General features: G+C 41.4%; 1 protein-coding gene across 16 annotated transcripts in view; it reads right to left on the minus strand.

Moving 5' to 3' along the window:
* Positions 1 to 13,193, minus strand: part of EPHA7 (EPH receptor A7) — a 222,413-nt gene extending 209,220 nt beyond the window's left edge. For 6 of the 16 annotated variants that reach the window (XR_008314275.1, XR_008314274.1, XM_053287510.1 and 3 more), the window contains exons 1-3: positions 12,829 to 13,193; positions 6,852 to 6,916; positions 59 to 728 (exon numbers count right to left, since the gene is read on the minus strand). Coding sequence is in view for 14 of the 16 variants with exons in the window: in XM_053287510.1 (XP_053143485.1) it covers positions 59 to 728; positions 6,852 to 6,916; positions 12,829 to 12,925 (832 nt within the window). In the remaining 2 variants the exon portion in view is untranslated. Of the gene's footprint in view, positions 1 to 58; positions 729 to 6,851; positions 6,917 to 7,623; positions 7,739 to 9,137; positions 9,221 to 9,728; positions 10,928 to 11,154; positions 11,294 to 11,548; positions 11,654 to 12,828 lie in introns of those variants that run through there. The other 10 variants (XM_053287499.1, XM_053287498.1, XM_053287504.1 and 7 more) reach the window with 9 other exon arrangements.
* Positions 13,194 to 14,642: the final 1,449 nt, after the last annotated feature.

The raw sequence follows: 14,642 nt of genomic DNA on the forward strand, positions 1-14,642 counted from the left end.
GTTTAAAATCGAGTATAACATAAAATATTTAGAAAGCTAATACATGTTTGCTACTTACGTTCACATGTGTCCCCTTTTTGCTGGAAACCAGCTTTGCAGATACACTTCCCAATGGGTACTAACCATTCTCCCTCTGCACTACAATGCATCCTAGGAGAGTTCTCCGCCTCCTCTTCTGCACTGCTGACACAAGTTCCTCGTACCTCAACTAGGGAGGAGAACTCTGAGCCAGTCACCGTATCTGGAAAGATAGCTAAGTTCTCAATTATGGACCAACATTTCTTGTAGTATACTTTGACAGAAACCAAAGCAATGCAGGCACCTACATCCTGAAATGCAAGGTAGAATCCCTTTTTTGATAGAGGTCCAATCTCTCTCACCTCTGTGTTAAGTTTCATTTTTCTCTCCCCAAGGTCACCCTGGGTAAAGCTTTCATCAGCTGCAATAGTATCTATTTTTACATACTGGTTTTCTCTGATACTCCTGCCAGTGTCATAGTCTGTTTCATAATAATGCAAGTTGAAGGTTTCTTTACATGTCCCCAGGACTCCAGGAAGGCTGTTGCAATCCCTCAGAGTGAATTTTAGTTCTACAAAAATCCTTTGTGCATTGCTTTTCGAGATCCAGTTAGTCCGAAGCCAGTTATTTTGGTTAGGTTCCATGACTTGGCATACCTGGTACGTTCGTATAGGTGTGTAATTTTCATCCAGTCCACTAATTTCTTCCCACTAAAACAATAAAGAAATAGTTATTTATATTTAGTATGCTAATAAATCAATTTTTTATTTAATTTATTTAAGAGATTTCTATACTGCCCAAAACTTGCGCCTTGCATACTTAACAACCTACAAGAGATCTCGTGTGCCTTAGTTTTAAAAATTCTCATTAAAAAAACAAACTGCTGCAAATCATTGCCAGTCTCCTCAGTAAACAAACAAACAAACAAACAAACAGCCAGTAACTGAAGGATTTAAACTGAGAGCTAGTGTAGTACAGTGGCCAAGAGACTAAGCTTGTCCAATTCCACTGTTGTCATGAACTCGAGTTTTCTTTGAGCTCCTCAAGATTTGTGAAGGAGAATTTCTGGTAGGTGCAAAGGATCCACCACCACCCCAGTGCAAAAAACAAACACCCCAAGAGCACTAAATTTTACAACTGAGGAAAAACGCACAAAGATAACTTCTGATTTAGTGGTTTTATTCACCTAGTGTCATACTGGCTATCATTTACAATCCAAAGGTCTGACTTCTTGACTCACATAACTCGCTCAACCTGCATCAAGGTGATACCAACTCCAGTGCATTTTCTTCTGAATAAAAGGACAAATAGTATTGTCTGATTCCCGCCCACCCCCCACCCCCGGTTAAGGAATATAGTTCTTTTGAATGTGGCTACAGGTGATTTGGCAATGAGGAAGAGAATTAGTTGACTGAACATAATAGGATATAAACACTAAACTGGTAACACAAAAGCAGACTTTTGATTTTAACAAACCTAGGAGAACAAAGTCACCCATTCGTATGTAAAACATGCAATGGGGTAGGCTTATCACCTTCCAGTTTTCTCCTGGACTTGAGAAAGGCACAATTATATCCAATGACTCATCATAGAATTAAAATAATTGAAGTAGCACGTCATAACTGCAATTCCGTCAACAATAAACATGTGAATTCACTTTTTGTATATCTTTCTTCTCAAATCCAATATAACTTAAAAACGGACATCTGGAAAAGCTTCAGCCCATATTTCAGATTTATCTGGGTATTGATAATAAAAACCTGGATCTTTTCTTTTTAATAGAAAAAACACCAGGGGGGAACAGGTTTTGTTACACCATTATTCCTAAAAATGACCAATATGCAAATATGACTAATATGCAGAAGCAGTAGTCTCTAATTTTTTTCATCAGTGTGAGGAATGAGTTTTGTTCTAGGCAACAGTATCAGGGCAATGTTTGTGCACATGCATTCAGAGTGGGGCCTTCCTGATTAAACCTGAGCAGGATCTAAAATTAACTGAGCGGACATCAGAAAAATGTGTGAGCGCATCCACATGCACACGCCTTAGAGGGAACACTGTGCAGAAGTTAGTTTGATCATATATCTAGGGTTCAAATTAATTCCAAAAATTTAAGGCTTCCAGAAATATATCCCTAAAGGCTACATGACCCTCCAGGGACATATTTCTAGAAGCCAGAAAGTTATGTTTGGCGGAATCACTCGACCACCACCCCACTTGGCTCTGGGACAAGACTTTAGCCGAGCTCTGTAACTGCCTCTCTGTGAGGGCACAGGTCTTGCTCTGCTCTCTTGCTCAGAACATGTGGGCCATTGAATTTATTTGTGTACTTAACTGTGAGCAAGCGTTGAGTATGGATCAGGTTGGACCAGAATACTCAGTCTCCTGTAGAATGAATTCATGGGCACTGCAGGTGCAACCGTAGTGATCCAGAATCATCTGCAAGATCACACAGTCCACCCTCACCAGCTCGCTCTCTTTCTTTCAACATGAACGCCCCCACTTGTATTAACAACATTAAAACTGCTTAATCAGGTTTCTTCTCAACCAGGGTTTCCTAACCAGTTTCATGCCCTGTTTAGTGTTAGCCATAACTGTGCCAATGTACATCTTAACTGCTTTTAAAGCCAATTCTGAATTTGTTTCAGGAGGCAGAAAGGATCTGGTGAGGGACAACACGATAGTGCAGCCTGCTTCTGCTCTCTTAACCATGGTTAAGAGATTGACCAACATTACATACTAGCCCTCACTCACAATTAATGACTCATTAAAGGCAAGCACTGAGAGAGAGAGAGAGAGAGAGAGAGAGACTAGGTTACGAAGCTCAAAGCCTTGTAGCACATAGTCGTTCATAAGACCACCTGACAGCAAATGAGATCATTTTAGTGTTGGCCACCGCTCCAAGAAAAGCAGGCAATGATGAACTGATATTGGAACTTATTACTACAAAATATATTATGGTTGTAAATGTTGAAATGCACAGAAGTTGTAAACCTAAAAAAACGTTTTCAAAGTACTACAATATTTATGTTACAATACAAATGTTATGACACATTAGAAAGGAGGGCTGGTCTTAGCAAGCATGGCCCTTTTACTAAGCATCTGAATGGGAGACTGCATGTAAGCACTGTAAGATATTCCCCTGAGGGGATGGGGACGCTCTGGGGAGAGCACCTGCATGCTTGCATGCAGAAGGCTCCAAGCTCCCTCCCTGGCATCTCCAAGGTAGGCCTGAGAGAGACACCTGCAACCTTTGAGAAACCACTGCCAATCTGTGCAGACAATACTGAGCTGGATGGATCAGTGGTCTGACTCAGTATGACTCCTATGTTTCCATGTTTCTATGTAACGTAATGAAATATATGGAACTAGCTGACCTGGCGCACAGCATCTCTGACCATAGTGCTCCTCCAGCGGCCAGCCGTTTGCTGGGCTGCCACTTCTAACACGCCCCTGCTCCCCGCGGCCGGCCGTTTGCCAGGCCTCCACTTCTCCTCCCCTGCCCCGGCAGCTGGCCAGCCATTTGCTAGGCCACTGTTTCTCTCCCCCCACCCCCACACGGCCAGCCGTTTGCCAGGCCACCGCTTTTCCCTTGGTGGCTGGCCATCCTGTCACTAATCATCAGCTCACTTGCGAGCTCTCGCGAGAGCTGCCACACATGGGATTAGTGACGGGTACGTCTAGAAGAACTAAATATATAGATAGATGTTTCTTTAGTGAACTGAACTGCCTATTGAGACATGACATTCATTTTAAAAAGAAAAGGGAGGGGGGAAGCATATGATGCTGCATATACTAAATCAGACCATTGGTCTAAAACAGAATTTTCTACTCTGACTGGAGGGTAAATATCTTTCACAGCCCTACTAGTATACAAGATTCTTTTAACGGGGAGCTGAACCTGGGAATTCCAGTATGAAGAGCACTGCTCTACTACTGAGCTATGCCCCTCTCCCTTGCCAATCCCATGTAAAAATCTGTAACCGTGTGTTGCCTGCTCTGAGAGCAATTTTTACATAAACAAAGAGGCATTTTGTTTATTGTTTATCCTTGTTGGCATTTGAGGCACATTTCCTATAAAAACACAAATAGAAAAAGCACAGTGAGCAGCATCTGGACTAATTGGTAATGGAAAAGAACCATTTAAGTCAATGAGATGAATTAATCATGACTAAATCACATTGAAAATAATGGGACATAACTCAGTCCAGATGTTCTCCAATGAAATTAAATTCAGTGGCTGACACCCAAAGCAGCACTCTGTGGACATGTCAGGAAGATGTGTCTGCACTGCAGAAAGTTTTCCCACTACTGCTGCTGTGGGGGCGAGAAAGTTTTGACAACATGCACTGCCTCCAGAAATGCCATGTCACCCAAAATCATGTCCTAAAGGCTGCACAGCCCTCAGGGACATATATTTGGGTGTCATAGGGCACTTCTGGAAGCAGCACAAATCATTCAAATTTTCTCTCCCCAACTGTGAATCTGGTACAAGGCAGCTAAGAAAGCTTTCTGCAATAAACAATACCTTCCTGGCTTGTACACAAAGCGCTGATCTGGATGTCGGCCAGTAAATTTGAAGTGATCCCAGTTCCTTGCCTTCTATTTAAATATAAGATTTAGCCTACAGAGTCGATGTTTTAAACAACATAATTTGAGTGAATAGCGTTAGAATCAAGTGCAACAACGAATATGTAGATAAAATGTCTATATACCAGGATAATTTACACCGGAAAGCCTCAATTATGTTGCTTACAACAGTACACAGCAACACTGTTATTAGGGGGAGGGGGCGGAAATCTCACCATATCATTGAGAGAACACACAAGACATTTCCATACTGAAAATTTGCAGAAGTTACGTACATTCAGTCGTCTCATACCTATTGAATTCCATCCCTTTGAGGACCAAGGGATAACTGCTGCATTCACCTTTACACATTTGCAACCCTGAATCTAAGCAATCATAAACTGCTGTATAAAACAGGGACAGAGACATCTTAAGATAAAAGGTTTCAAGATGTGACACACTAGAACTTGGATATTACTAGAACTTCAAAGAAATATACATGTTAAAAGTATTCTAGGGGTTTTCTAAAGTTATAGGAGGAAAAACAGCTCATATTTATGCCTCCTCCATGCACTAATGAATGAGACTATTGTATGTGGTAGTGACATTTCAGAACTCTCAGTAAAACCACTTGAACTAGCACTCCCCACCCCACCCAAGAGCTGCTAATTTCTTCACCAGAAATTCTTGAAGATTTGTTCTCAATTCTATTGAGAATTTGTGGACTACATACATAGGAAATGCACACAATTTTAAAAACTGTACTTTTTTCCTTTTATAGATCTCACTAATGATTTTTTATAACACCTAAGGTGTAATTATTTTCTTGGAACCTATATTTTCAACCTTACCAGAATACATTTAAACCATTGGCTATAACTCCGCTGTGATTGCACCACCTTTCATCAACACTTCATCTATTTTCCTAAGAAATGGACACGTCTTTATTATCTCAAGGCTATACTGCCAAGATCTGCTTCAAACTGCTCTTTCCCCACACTCCTCTTAAAAGGATTACATCAATGCAAAATGCTAATGCCAAAGTTAGTACTCATCTTAAGCATTCAGCTCACATTACATATGTTTCAAAAGCCTTTAGACTTACTTCCACTCTGTGCTTGGATTGATTTTACGAACTTGCTTTTTAACGAAGATACTTGCAGATTTTCATTCTTTTTGTTTACAGGATTTGTTACACTTTTATATCCCCTACTCACTGTTCACGCTCATTTGGTTCCAGATTTCTTTACAGGCGTTGGATTAAAGGCTTGATTTTGCAAACCTTTATTCACATGTGTTCAAAGAGACTACCTGCATGAGTAAGAACTAAATTATGTGCAGCCCAATCCTCAAAGTACTGGGGCAGCACAAAGCTGCATCTGACAGAGCATTTAGGATGTCTTGTTACTTGTTTGATTTGAATTCTGAGAGGGGGAAACAGTCTACATTGTCGTCTAAGAGGTGTTTACAAGATTTTAAAAAGAACCCTAGATTCTTGAGCTTTATATTGTATCTCTTGTAATGTTATAGGTATTTCTCACACATTCAAATTAATAACTGAAGCAATTATTTGGCTAGGTTTGAAATGGTTTCTAACCGTGACTGGTAGGGCTTGATCGGGTATATAATGAAAAATATATATTGATCAGCATGCTGTCAAAGTACAGTGGGATAAGACCTTTTTTTTTTAAGTTGGAGAAATAACTATGCACATTGCTACTTCAGAGGTAGCAAGTTTTAGATTTAGATTCAGGTATTCTATGGAGCATTTTAATAAAATGTTGCTTTGGGTTCATTCTTCTGTATATGTCAAAACAATTCAGTTTTGGAACTGGATATATACATATATTTTCTATATAACAGCATTCTGAAATATGCATTTCAAAATGCGGTTATATAAGCAATGAAATTTTCAGAACTTTGAACACAAAGCCCATCTTCAATATTACAGATTAATGCACACATAATGCGATTCTGAATAATACAAAGCATTAGATATGACATTCTAAATAAGAATACAGAAGTTTTTGAATTATGCTGATCAGCTGAATAAGGAGATAGTTGCTTGTAATTAGTTGAGCTTAGAGCATACAAATGCAAATTATCTACTTTAAAAAAAAAAGAACTTTGCAGACATCAGAGTTGATCCAAATTTGAAATTGTTGAAAAGGTTTGGGCAAGAGGATTAATTTGAGACAAGTTTTGAAACCCGAATATTGTTAGTGAGGTTTATTTTACTTATTTTAAGTGTATGATATACTTACCCCATTAGGAGGAGAAGAAATCCATTCCAATTCTGTCTGTTGTGCTTTAGAGTCCAACAATATTACTGGGGGGGGAAACAAAACCCTTGTATTAAAAACTTATACTGTATTAAGAATAAAAGCCTCATGATGAAACTGAACAGACAAATTGTATTAAATTATTTTTCAATTAATAGCATCCTGAAGTGCAAATTCAGGTATAGAGTCTAAATCTAAATTTTCAGGTATAGAGTCTAAATCTTAATGCACTTGGAAGTATATAAATACTTTAGCAGATAATGTATAAACCAAAATAATTGTATGGGGAATGTTACAGGGTGTGTGTGTGCATTTTAAGAATGCATTTTTCTTTTAAAAGAAACTTAAGTATATTTTCATCTTGGCCTCGTGAAAAACAATTTTGCACATAATATTAACTATCTAGCCACACTCCCCCACCCCTTTTATATCCAACAGACTAGTATGATCTGTACTGGCCAGAAGTTATTTTAAAGAATGTGAGAAACTCTAATATTCATTGAAAGATATATCTAAAATAAAGATTATATGAGAAAAGAAGATTTCATAAGAACAATATATGGAATTCACATGTCACTTTTCATTATCAAAAACTCACATTAGCTGAACAATTAATCACGGTTCAATAAAATACTAAAAATGTTTAATCTTACTAAATATCTTTTAAGAAATCCAAGAAGCAACCCACATACATCGGTCAGGATCCAATTAACTTAAATGGAAATCAATGAAATTTAAGTAAGTTAAGACTAACTTGGTTTCATTTGTTTCAGTAGTGCTTGATCATGATTAACTTAGTCAGGCTTCTGCCCACTATATTCAATGGAAGTTTTGCCACTTCAGCAAAATATAGATTATGCTCCTACTTTCTGGAATAAAATTGATGTAACAAACATAGCTATTAGTGATAGATACTGCTACTAGCAGCAGTTTCTTCTGACTGTTAATCCAAGAAGATACACAAAACCATAAATTTAAAAGCGTATACATAAATAGGGGTTTTTTGCCCCATAAATTTCTGAAGATAGCATGTACAGCTAAATACCCCCAAACTCTTCCCAAAAGGTACTGTATAGTTGCACAGCACTACTTAAGATGTTGCTCAATGCTGAAACTGTAAACAATAGAATTAAATAATTGGCTAAAGTGTATTCATCCGTTAATTACCAATATAAACCTAACAGTTTATATGTTGACACATTTTGGCCCCAAGTACATTTTTCCAGTTTATTATGCATTTACACAAAAAAAACACCTTTCCCTTTGAAATAAGCAATTAATACAAATCAATGTATAGCCTACAGTCCTCTACACAGTTGCTTAGCAGAAAATTCCATTGAAATCTCCTGCACAAATATATTGATGGTCTTAGATTTATAAGTACTAATTTATTATCATCAGTAACATTTGAAATTCATCCTGTATATATTGACATATTTTGAGGATTGAACAAGGTTAAAAATAATAATAATAATAATAATAATAATAATATCATCATCATCATCCAGAACTTTGAAGTTCTGGAAAACAGATACTTCAGAGGTTGCTTAACTTTACTTCCCAAAACGAAACACATTTTAATTGAAAGCAAGTCCCACTGACTTCACTGCCATTTATTTCCAAGTAAACAGGGCTACAGTCTTGCATTCTGGTCATCCATGCAAGTGTACTTAAAACCAAGTCCCACTTATTTTAATAGTACTTACTCCCAAGTAAATGTTTATAAACCTATTGAGGAATATCATTTATCATATTTGTTTCTGTACCCTTATTATCTTGAAGTTGCTCACTGTAGAAGTTCAAACTTTAAATAACTTCCATTTATTTAATTAATCCATATATTTAAAGATATCACTATTAATGGTACCTAGCAAGAGCTGATAGAATACTGTGTACTGGGTTGCTAATTAAAGACCACGCTGATAAAGCTTGGCTAAAAAAAGCCAGTGTGCTTTTAAACCCTCTGTGACAGTACCAATGTATCTACTGAAAAGCTGTTGTAATTCTTTGATTGCCCTAAACATCCTCAGTACTAAGCTTTAACATATACTGTAAACAGTTATAATGTTGACCCTTTTTGTGCTCAAGAGTATGCAAGATAGGTGCTTTAACTTTCCTAGTGTGTGCACTCAATTTTTTAAATTAGTAGAAGAATATTTTCTTATGGTACTAAGTTCTGAATATACAGTAACTTTTTTTTGGTGGGGTTTAATCTCACAGGGTTCTGTGGGCGCCAGGAGTCGAAATCGACATGACGGCACACTTTACCTTTATACTTTCACAGGTCTTGAGAGATACTTTTATTCATACTTTATAAGGCAGTCCTGAAGTTATTGCCACCTTTCCTTCTCAAAGATCTTTCCTTCAACCAGCCTGCTCAAATCAGGTTGATAAGAGAAGAAAATGAAAATTTTAGAAGCTGTTTACGAAAGGCCTATAATGAAATCTGTAGCCCACTCAATAGAAGAAACCTGCTTTACTGCAAAATCAGACCCCCACTAATCAACATCTCAAGAATAAGGGACTCAGTTGAACCTTCCAGATGGAACAGCTTCCTGCCTATGAAAACTTATTCCAAAGTATAAGACAGTAGCTAGTCCTTAAGGTTTGCCACAGTTCTTTTTGCCCTTGATGTATGTCCCATAAAAATAAATGGAGTGTAGCATGCTGTAATAAGGTGTGTCCATTATGGTCTACTGTGTTGTTCTGGACAGTAAGATCCAAGTTCTTCCTCCTACACTCGCTGAAGCATACACAACTAAGAGACAATAATGGAAAGCCACCACCACCACCTCCAATATCTTTCTTCATAGACACTGTTATTGACAAGATTTCTCAACTCATTTCCCTAACACATACCTTAAAAGCTTTTGACCAGTTTTTGTTTTGTTTTGTTTCTGCTGTACACACTGTTCAGTTTGGTGTCAGCACTCAAATCTGACAGGGAGCCATACCATCTGCCTTGGATCATGCATGCCCTGCTTCTGCGAGGAGACAGATTGTGGTTGCTCAGCAAAGAGGACAAAAAGGAGTCTTGCTGCACCTTAAAGACTAATAGATGTATTGTGGCATGAGTATATGCCACAATACATCTAGCACAGGGCAATCAGAGGCAAGTAAGTTCTACCAAGGTCAGATCTGCTCCCTAGTTAATGTAGTAAGGTTTTTTCTTTTCTTTTTTTGGAAGGTCCCACCAGACTCCTTTTTGCTTTTGCTGCACAAGAACAAACCCTCTGGAATTGCCAGAGGTGAGTGAAAGTCGTTTGCACATGCCCAGAGGCACTCCTCATATCTCAGGCCTCAACCCCGATATTGGAAACAGGAGTCATTTAAGGCACACATTGAAGCCCTGTATACAGAATACAATGCCGGGCTGGGCTCCCTGCATAGTGAAGCGGTACATTAAGCGGTACTAATATGTACCACCCAGAGAGACCTGCCTAGAAACTTAGTGCAAGGAACTCTTCCACCCTTAACCACAGAGGGCGGGAAATGGAAAGGCAGCAGGAGTCTCTTTGGTGCGCCAATTCCGGGCTGCCTACTTTAACAGCGAACGGCATCGGGAGGGATTGGAGTGGAAGGAACAGCAGCAGTATCTCGCCTCCAAGCGGAATTTCCTTTTCTTTCCCAGCTCAAGCCGCAAGTAAAAGCAGCCCCTTCTGCCTTCATCCCCCAGCTCAGCTAATGAATCCATCCTCCGACAGTCCGACGGACGCCGCGGGAGGACCTAAGTTCCCGCGCTCCTCCTTACGAAGCAGCTGAAACGAGCCTTCGCAGAGCTCACAAGCGCCGCGTCTTCTGTTTTGGCTTTTAAACACCAGCGGCATCCGAGTCAGACCGGGCAAATTCGCGTCCAATCCCGGGCAGCTCCGTACCAAATGAGGGGAAGCTTCCACTGACTTAAGTCACGACCCTGATCTCCGCACCCAGCTCATTGCGCCCCATTTCCAGACAGACGCCTCCGCTTGACCCGACCCCCCTTTCCAAGATCAACTGGGTGGCCAATTTACCCTCTCTGAAAGAACGGAACCTTTTCTACACCGCCCATGCGTCCTCCCCCCGCCCCATCCTTCTTTCGTTCCTGTATGAGTTACTTAGCCACAAATTATTATTTTTTAACAACAACCCCCCTAAACTAACAGCTCCACATCACCGCCACCGACTCCCTCGCGCTTCTTTCCCAAAGCAAGACAAACATTAACTGGCAAGGAAAGCGGCAACTGGCGATTCCTATTCACTATCAGAGTGGAAAGGCAAAGCAAGAATTGCTTCAGAAGTTAGTTACTTTTGAAGAGTTTTCCGATCATGTCTGCAGGTAAACACGAGGGAGACCCCAGGGATCAGAGTTCCCTGTCTTACACACACGCCTCCCTTCTTCCGTCAGTTCAACTCAACCTTGAGTCAGCCCACAAATTACTACGTGCTTCTAGATACGCAATGCACATTGAAGTTACATAGGCTCATTGACTTCGGGCCACCTGTTTCTCTGTCTCTCTCATACACCTCCTCAACCTCCAGAAGAGCAGAGGAGGGACGAAGCAGGCTACTTTTCCATTCCATCCCAGATCTCGCCCTTCTGCACTCAGTGGTTTCCCGTCCGTCGCCTCCCTCAGCTTGTCTCACCCTTTCACCATGTTACTCTGTATATTAGTCTTTCAGATAAACTTTTCAAAACCTACCGAGAGAAAGCTCTTGATTTCCCTCCCCTTGCTGAAACACGGGGCTTTTCGTTGAAAAAGAAAAGTCTTTCTTCCCTTGCACTCGCCCCGACAACTACAAGCTATTTTTTACCTTATGCCAATAGCTCAAGGGGAGGGGGCAACCCTGACGTATGCGGGGGGGGGAAGAAATCCTTTCTCTCTAAAAGACATCATATGCCCCTTAACAGATGTTAACAGCATCTCAGCATCAGAGCACGAACAGACCGCTCTTTTTAATGGAAACAGTTTTCCACAAAATGCAAATGACGATTACTGTACATGTTTCAAGGTATTTTGGCTCGATCGATGGGAATTACGAAGCGCTGGTTGCCATTCAGGGATGAAATGCTTGCTCCCTTCTGAACACGGAAGCCTGAATATGTACAGTACACATAGGCTTAGAGAGAAAGGGGCGATGCTATATGTACAGTCTGTATAGGTATGTGCATTGTATTCACAGAAACGCGGCGCCATACCTAGATGCATATGGGATGCCGATAGTTCGACATGAGTGTGCTTTGCTCCACTTTTAGCTTTCTGACTGAGCGCCCTTTGAGAGCTGCAGATCACGCCATCAGCACGACACTAACAAGTGGACTTTATTATTAGCTATTATGGGTGACAAGGGTGACTAACAAGTCCCCCCCCCCAAAAAAAACCCCAAAATCCTTTAGGATGCATATCCTCCGTCTCCAAACTCCTCTGCAGTCCTGAAGTGGGCCGATAGCTTCGTTCCCTCACAAATTGTAGGAGCTTCGACACGGAGAGGGCATTTCTCATATTTGTTTTTGGTGGGTTTTTTTATTTTGCACTGCTTGTATTAGCAGTGATCCTATATGTTGCAAAGTAATTATAATGGAAGAACCACCCCAGCGATCCTCTCAACGGCCCCCACACGCAAGCATGCATGCATGCATGCATACCTAAAACCATCCTAGGAGCTTTGCATCACGTGCAGCGTCTTGCAAACCTAAATCCCTACACCAAATGCATCGCCCTTACAGACAACCCCCTACACACACACACAATCAGGGAACAACCCTGATCCGTTATCTATGAATGGGTATCCAGCCACCTTAACAGGAAGTAGAGAGAGGCACTCGGAACGAGGCTGCGGGTGCCAATCAGTCTTTCATCTCTGCTGTATGGGGGGGGGGTGTTGTTAAAGGCTGCATGCAGTTTGCATCTCGCAAACCACCCTAAAAAGCCCTGGCAAGGGAGAAAGCGACAGATAAACTTTGTTTTCGGAATCACCTTACCTTCTTTTGCAGCCTGTGCCTCCCCCGTGTGTGCAAAGCGAAGCAGCCAGATGCAAAACAACATAATCCAAGAAGGGAGCCTAGTTTGAAAGACCATGGTGCGTGAGCTTCAGGTTTTTAAGTATATCTATTTACATATATATGCAGAGAGATACGATCGTTGTTGCTGCTCCCGTTGCTGCCACTCGGTGAGTCTTTAAAAGGCTTGTTCTGCAATGTGTTTTATTCGCAGTGATCTTACTCGGAGCTCTCCCCGGCTGCCTTCTTCTCTTCCCTATTCGCTCTTCTCTCCGTATTTGCTGCCTGCGAGTCTCCGACTGCAGACCGGCCGCTTGCTCCACACTCCAATAATATCAATAGGCGCGGGGGGGAGGCGGGGGAAAGGGGGCAGGACTAGAGCCGCGAGAGCAGACCGTCCTTCAAAATGATTGGCAGGCAAGCTCAGCCTAAGACATAGCTGAATCCCAGATTCTGGAGACTCAGCTGGGCAACGGGGATGGAGGCGGGGCTAGGCGTTTTATCCAATGAACGGGGAAAGGTGTCAGGTTACAGCTGGTCCAGGATTTCCCTTCAGGTTGTTGTATTCCTCCTAGCGCTCGCTTGCAGTAGGTGAGAATGTTGGTGGTGGAGCTGTCTGAGAAAAGTATAAGCCAACAGCAACGCAGCTATTTAATAAATCGTATCCCCCAGCCCGAGCCGCAACCCCTTTAAGCTAACGGTGGCATTTGAGGCGGTTCTTGTGTCTATAGCTAAACTAGATCGTTTGGGTCGTCTAGAAGCTGCGTAACGCGTAAGCAGGAAAGTATGCAAATATATAGTGTGGCCTCACTGCAACACGCACGCGTGGAGAACTTATTTTTCGAGGTACTGACTTGGATGGTCCCTCTCCCTTTTTTAATTTTTTATTTTTTGCCGCAGTTATCCGAGATGGTAGGTGGGAATTGATTTCCATGTTGCCGCCACCACATTCTTCAGACATAGTCATCGGTGTATTATGCCACTCCGGAAACTTTATATTGTCTGACTTATGAGCCTGGTTTAAATTCCGTGTTTTGGAAAGTTTCGGCCGAGTAGAAGTTCGCGTGTAAAAACAACAACACCTAAACAGTTGGCAGTTGTATCCTTTGCAGATCATAGTGTCCTTGGCTTCAAAACGGAACATCCTTGCGGGTGGCGGGGATGGCTGGAGCTCCGCCCCCCATTGTCCCTTCGCGAGCCCCCATTGAGAGACCGCTGCTCAGCGTGCGGCTGCACGTGGTCTCCTTCTCCCTGCAGACTGCAAAGAGGACGGGGAGAGCAGCAGGACTTCATGTGCCCTATGCTGAGGGTGGTGCATGCGCGCAAAGGGAAATTGGCGGGCTCCGCAGACTGAGCCTGCCAAGAAGACACAGTAGCAGGAGTAGGGTGGCGTGGTCAGGCAAGACTTGAAGAAGGGGCCCCTTATGGTTCCTGAGTGGGTTGCTAATTTCTTGAAAGTCTTCATTAAAAAAAAAAAAAATCAGAATCTTGACTTTTTTTTAAAAAAAAAATTTTTATTTTAAGCTGAGCTGTACTTGAACTTACGGGAATCTCACATTGAGGTGGATTTTAATGGTCAGGCCTCACTCACCCTGAGTTTGTGGGGGAAAGATGAGTGTGCTGAAGATGAGCATTATCCCATGGCTAGCATGTGTTTTGGGAAGCCTGAGGCTCTCGATTCTACAGTTTATTTTACTAGAATCAAATTCATATGGAGATATGAAAGTGCAACATAGAGGTTTTTTTCCTGCTTTTTCCTCCTCTTACTCTAAAAACAATGAAGTACTGGTATTCTG

The sequence above is a fragment of the Hemicordylus capensis genome, chromosome 1 (assembly GCF_027244095.1).
Source record: "Hemicordylus capensis ecotype Gifberg chromosome 1, rHemCap1.1.pri, whole genome shotgun sequence".
In the NCBI taxonomy this organism is placed as follows: domain Eukaryota; kingdom Metazoa; phylum Chordata; class Lepidosauria; order Squamata; family Cordylidae; genus Hemicordylus; species Hemicordylus capensis.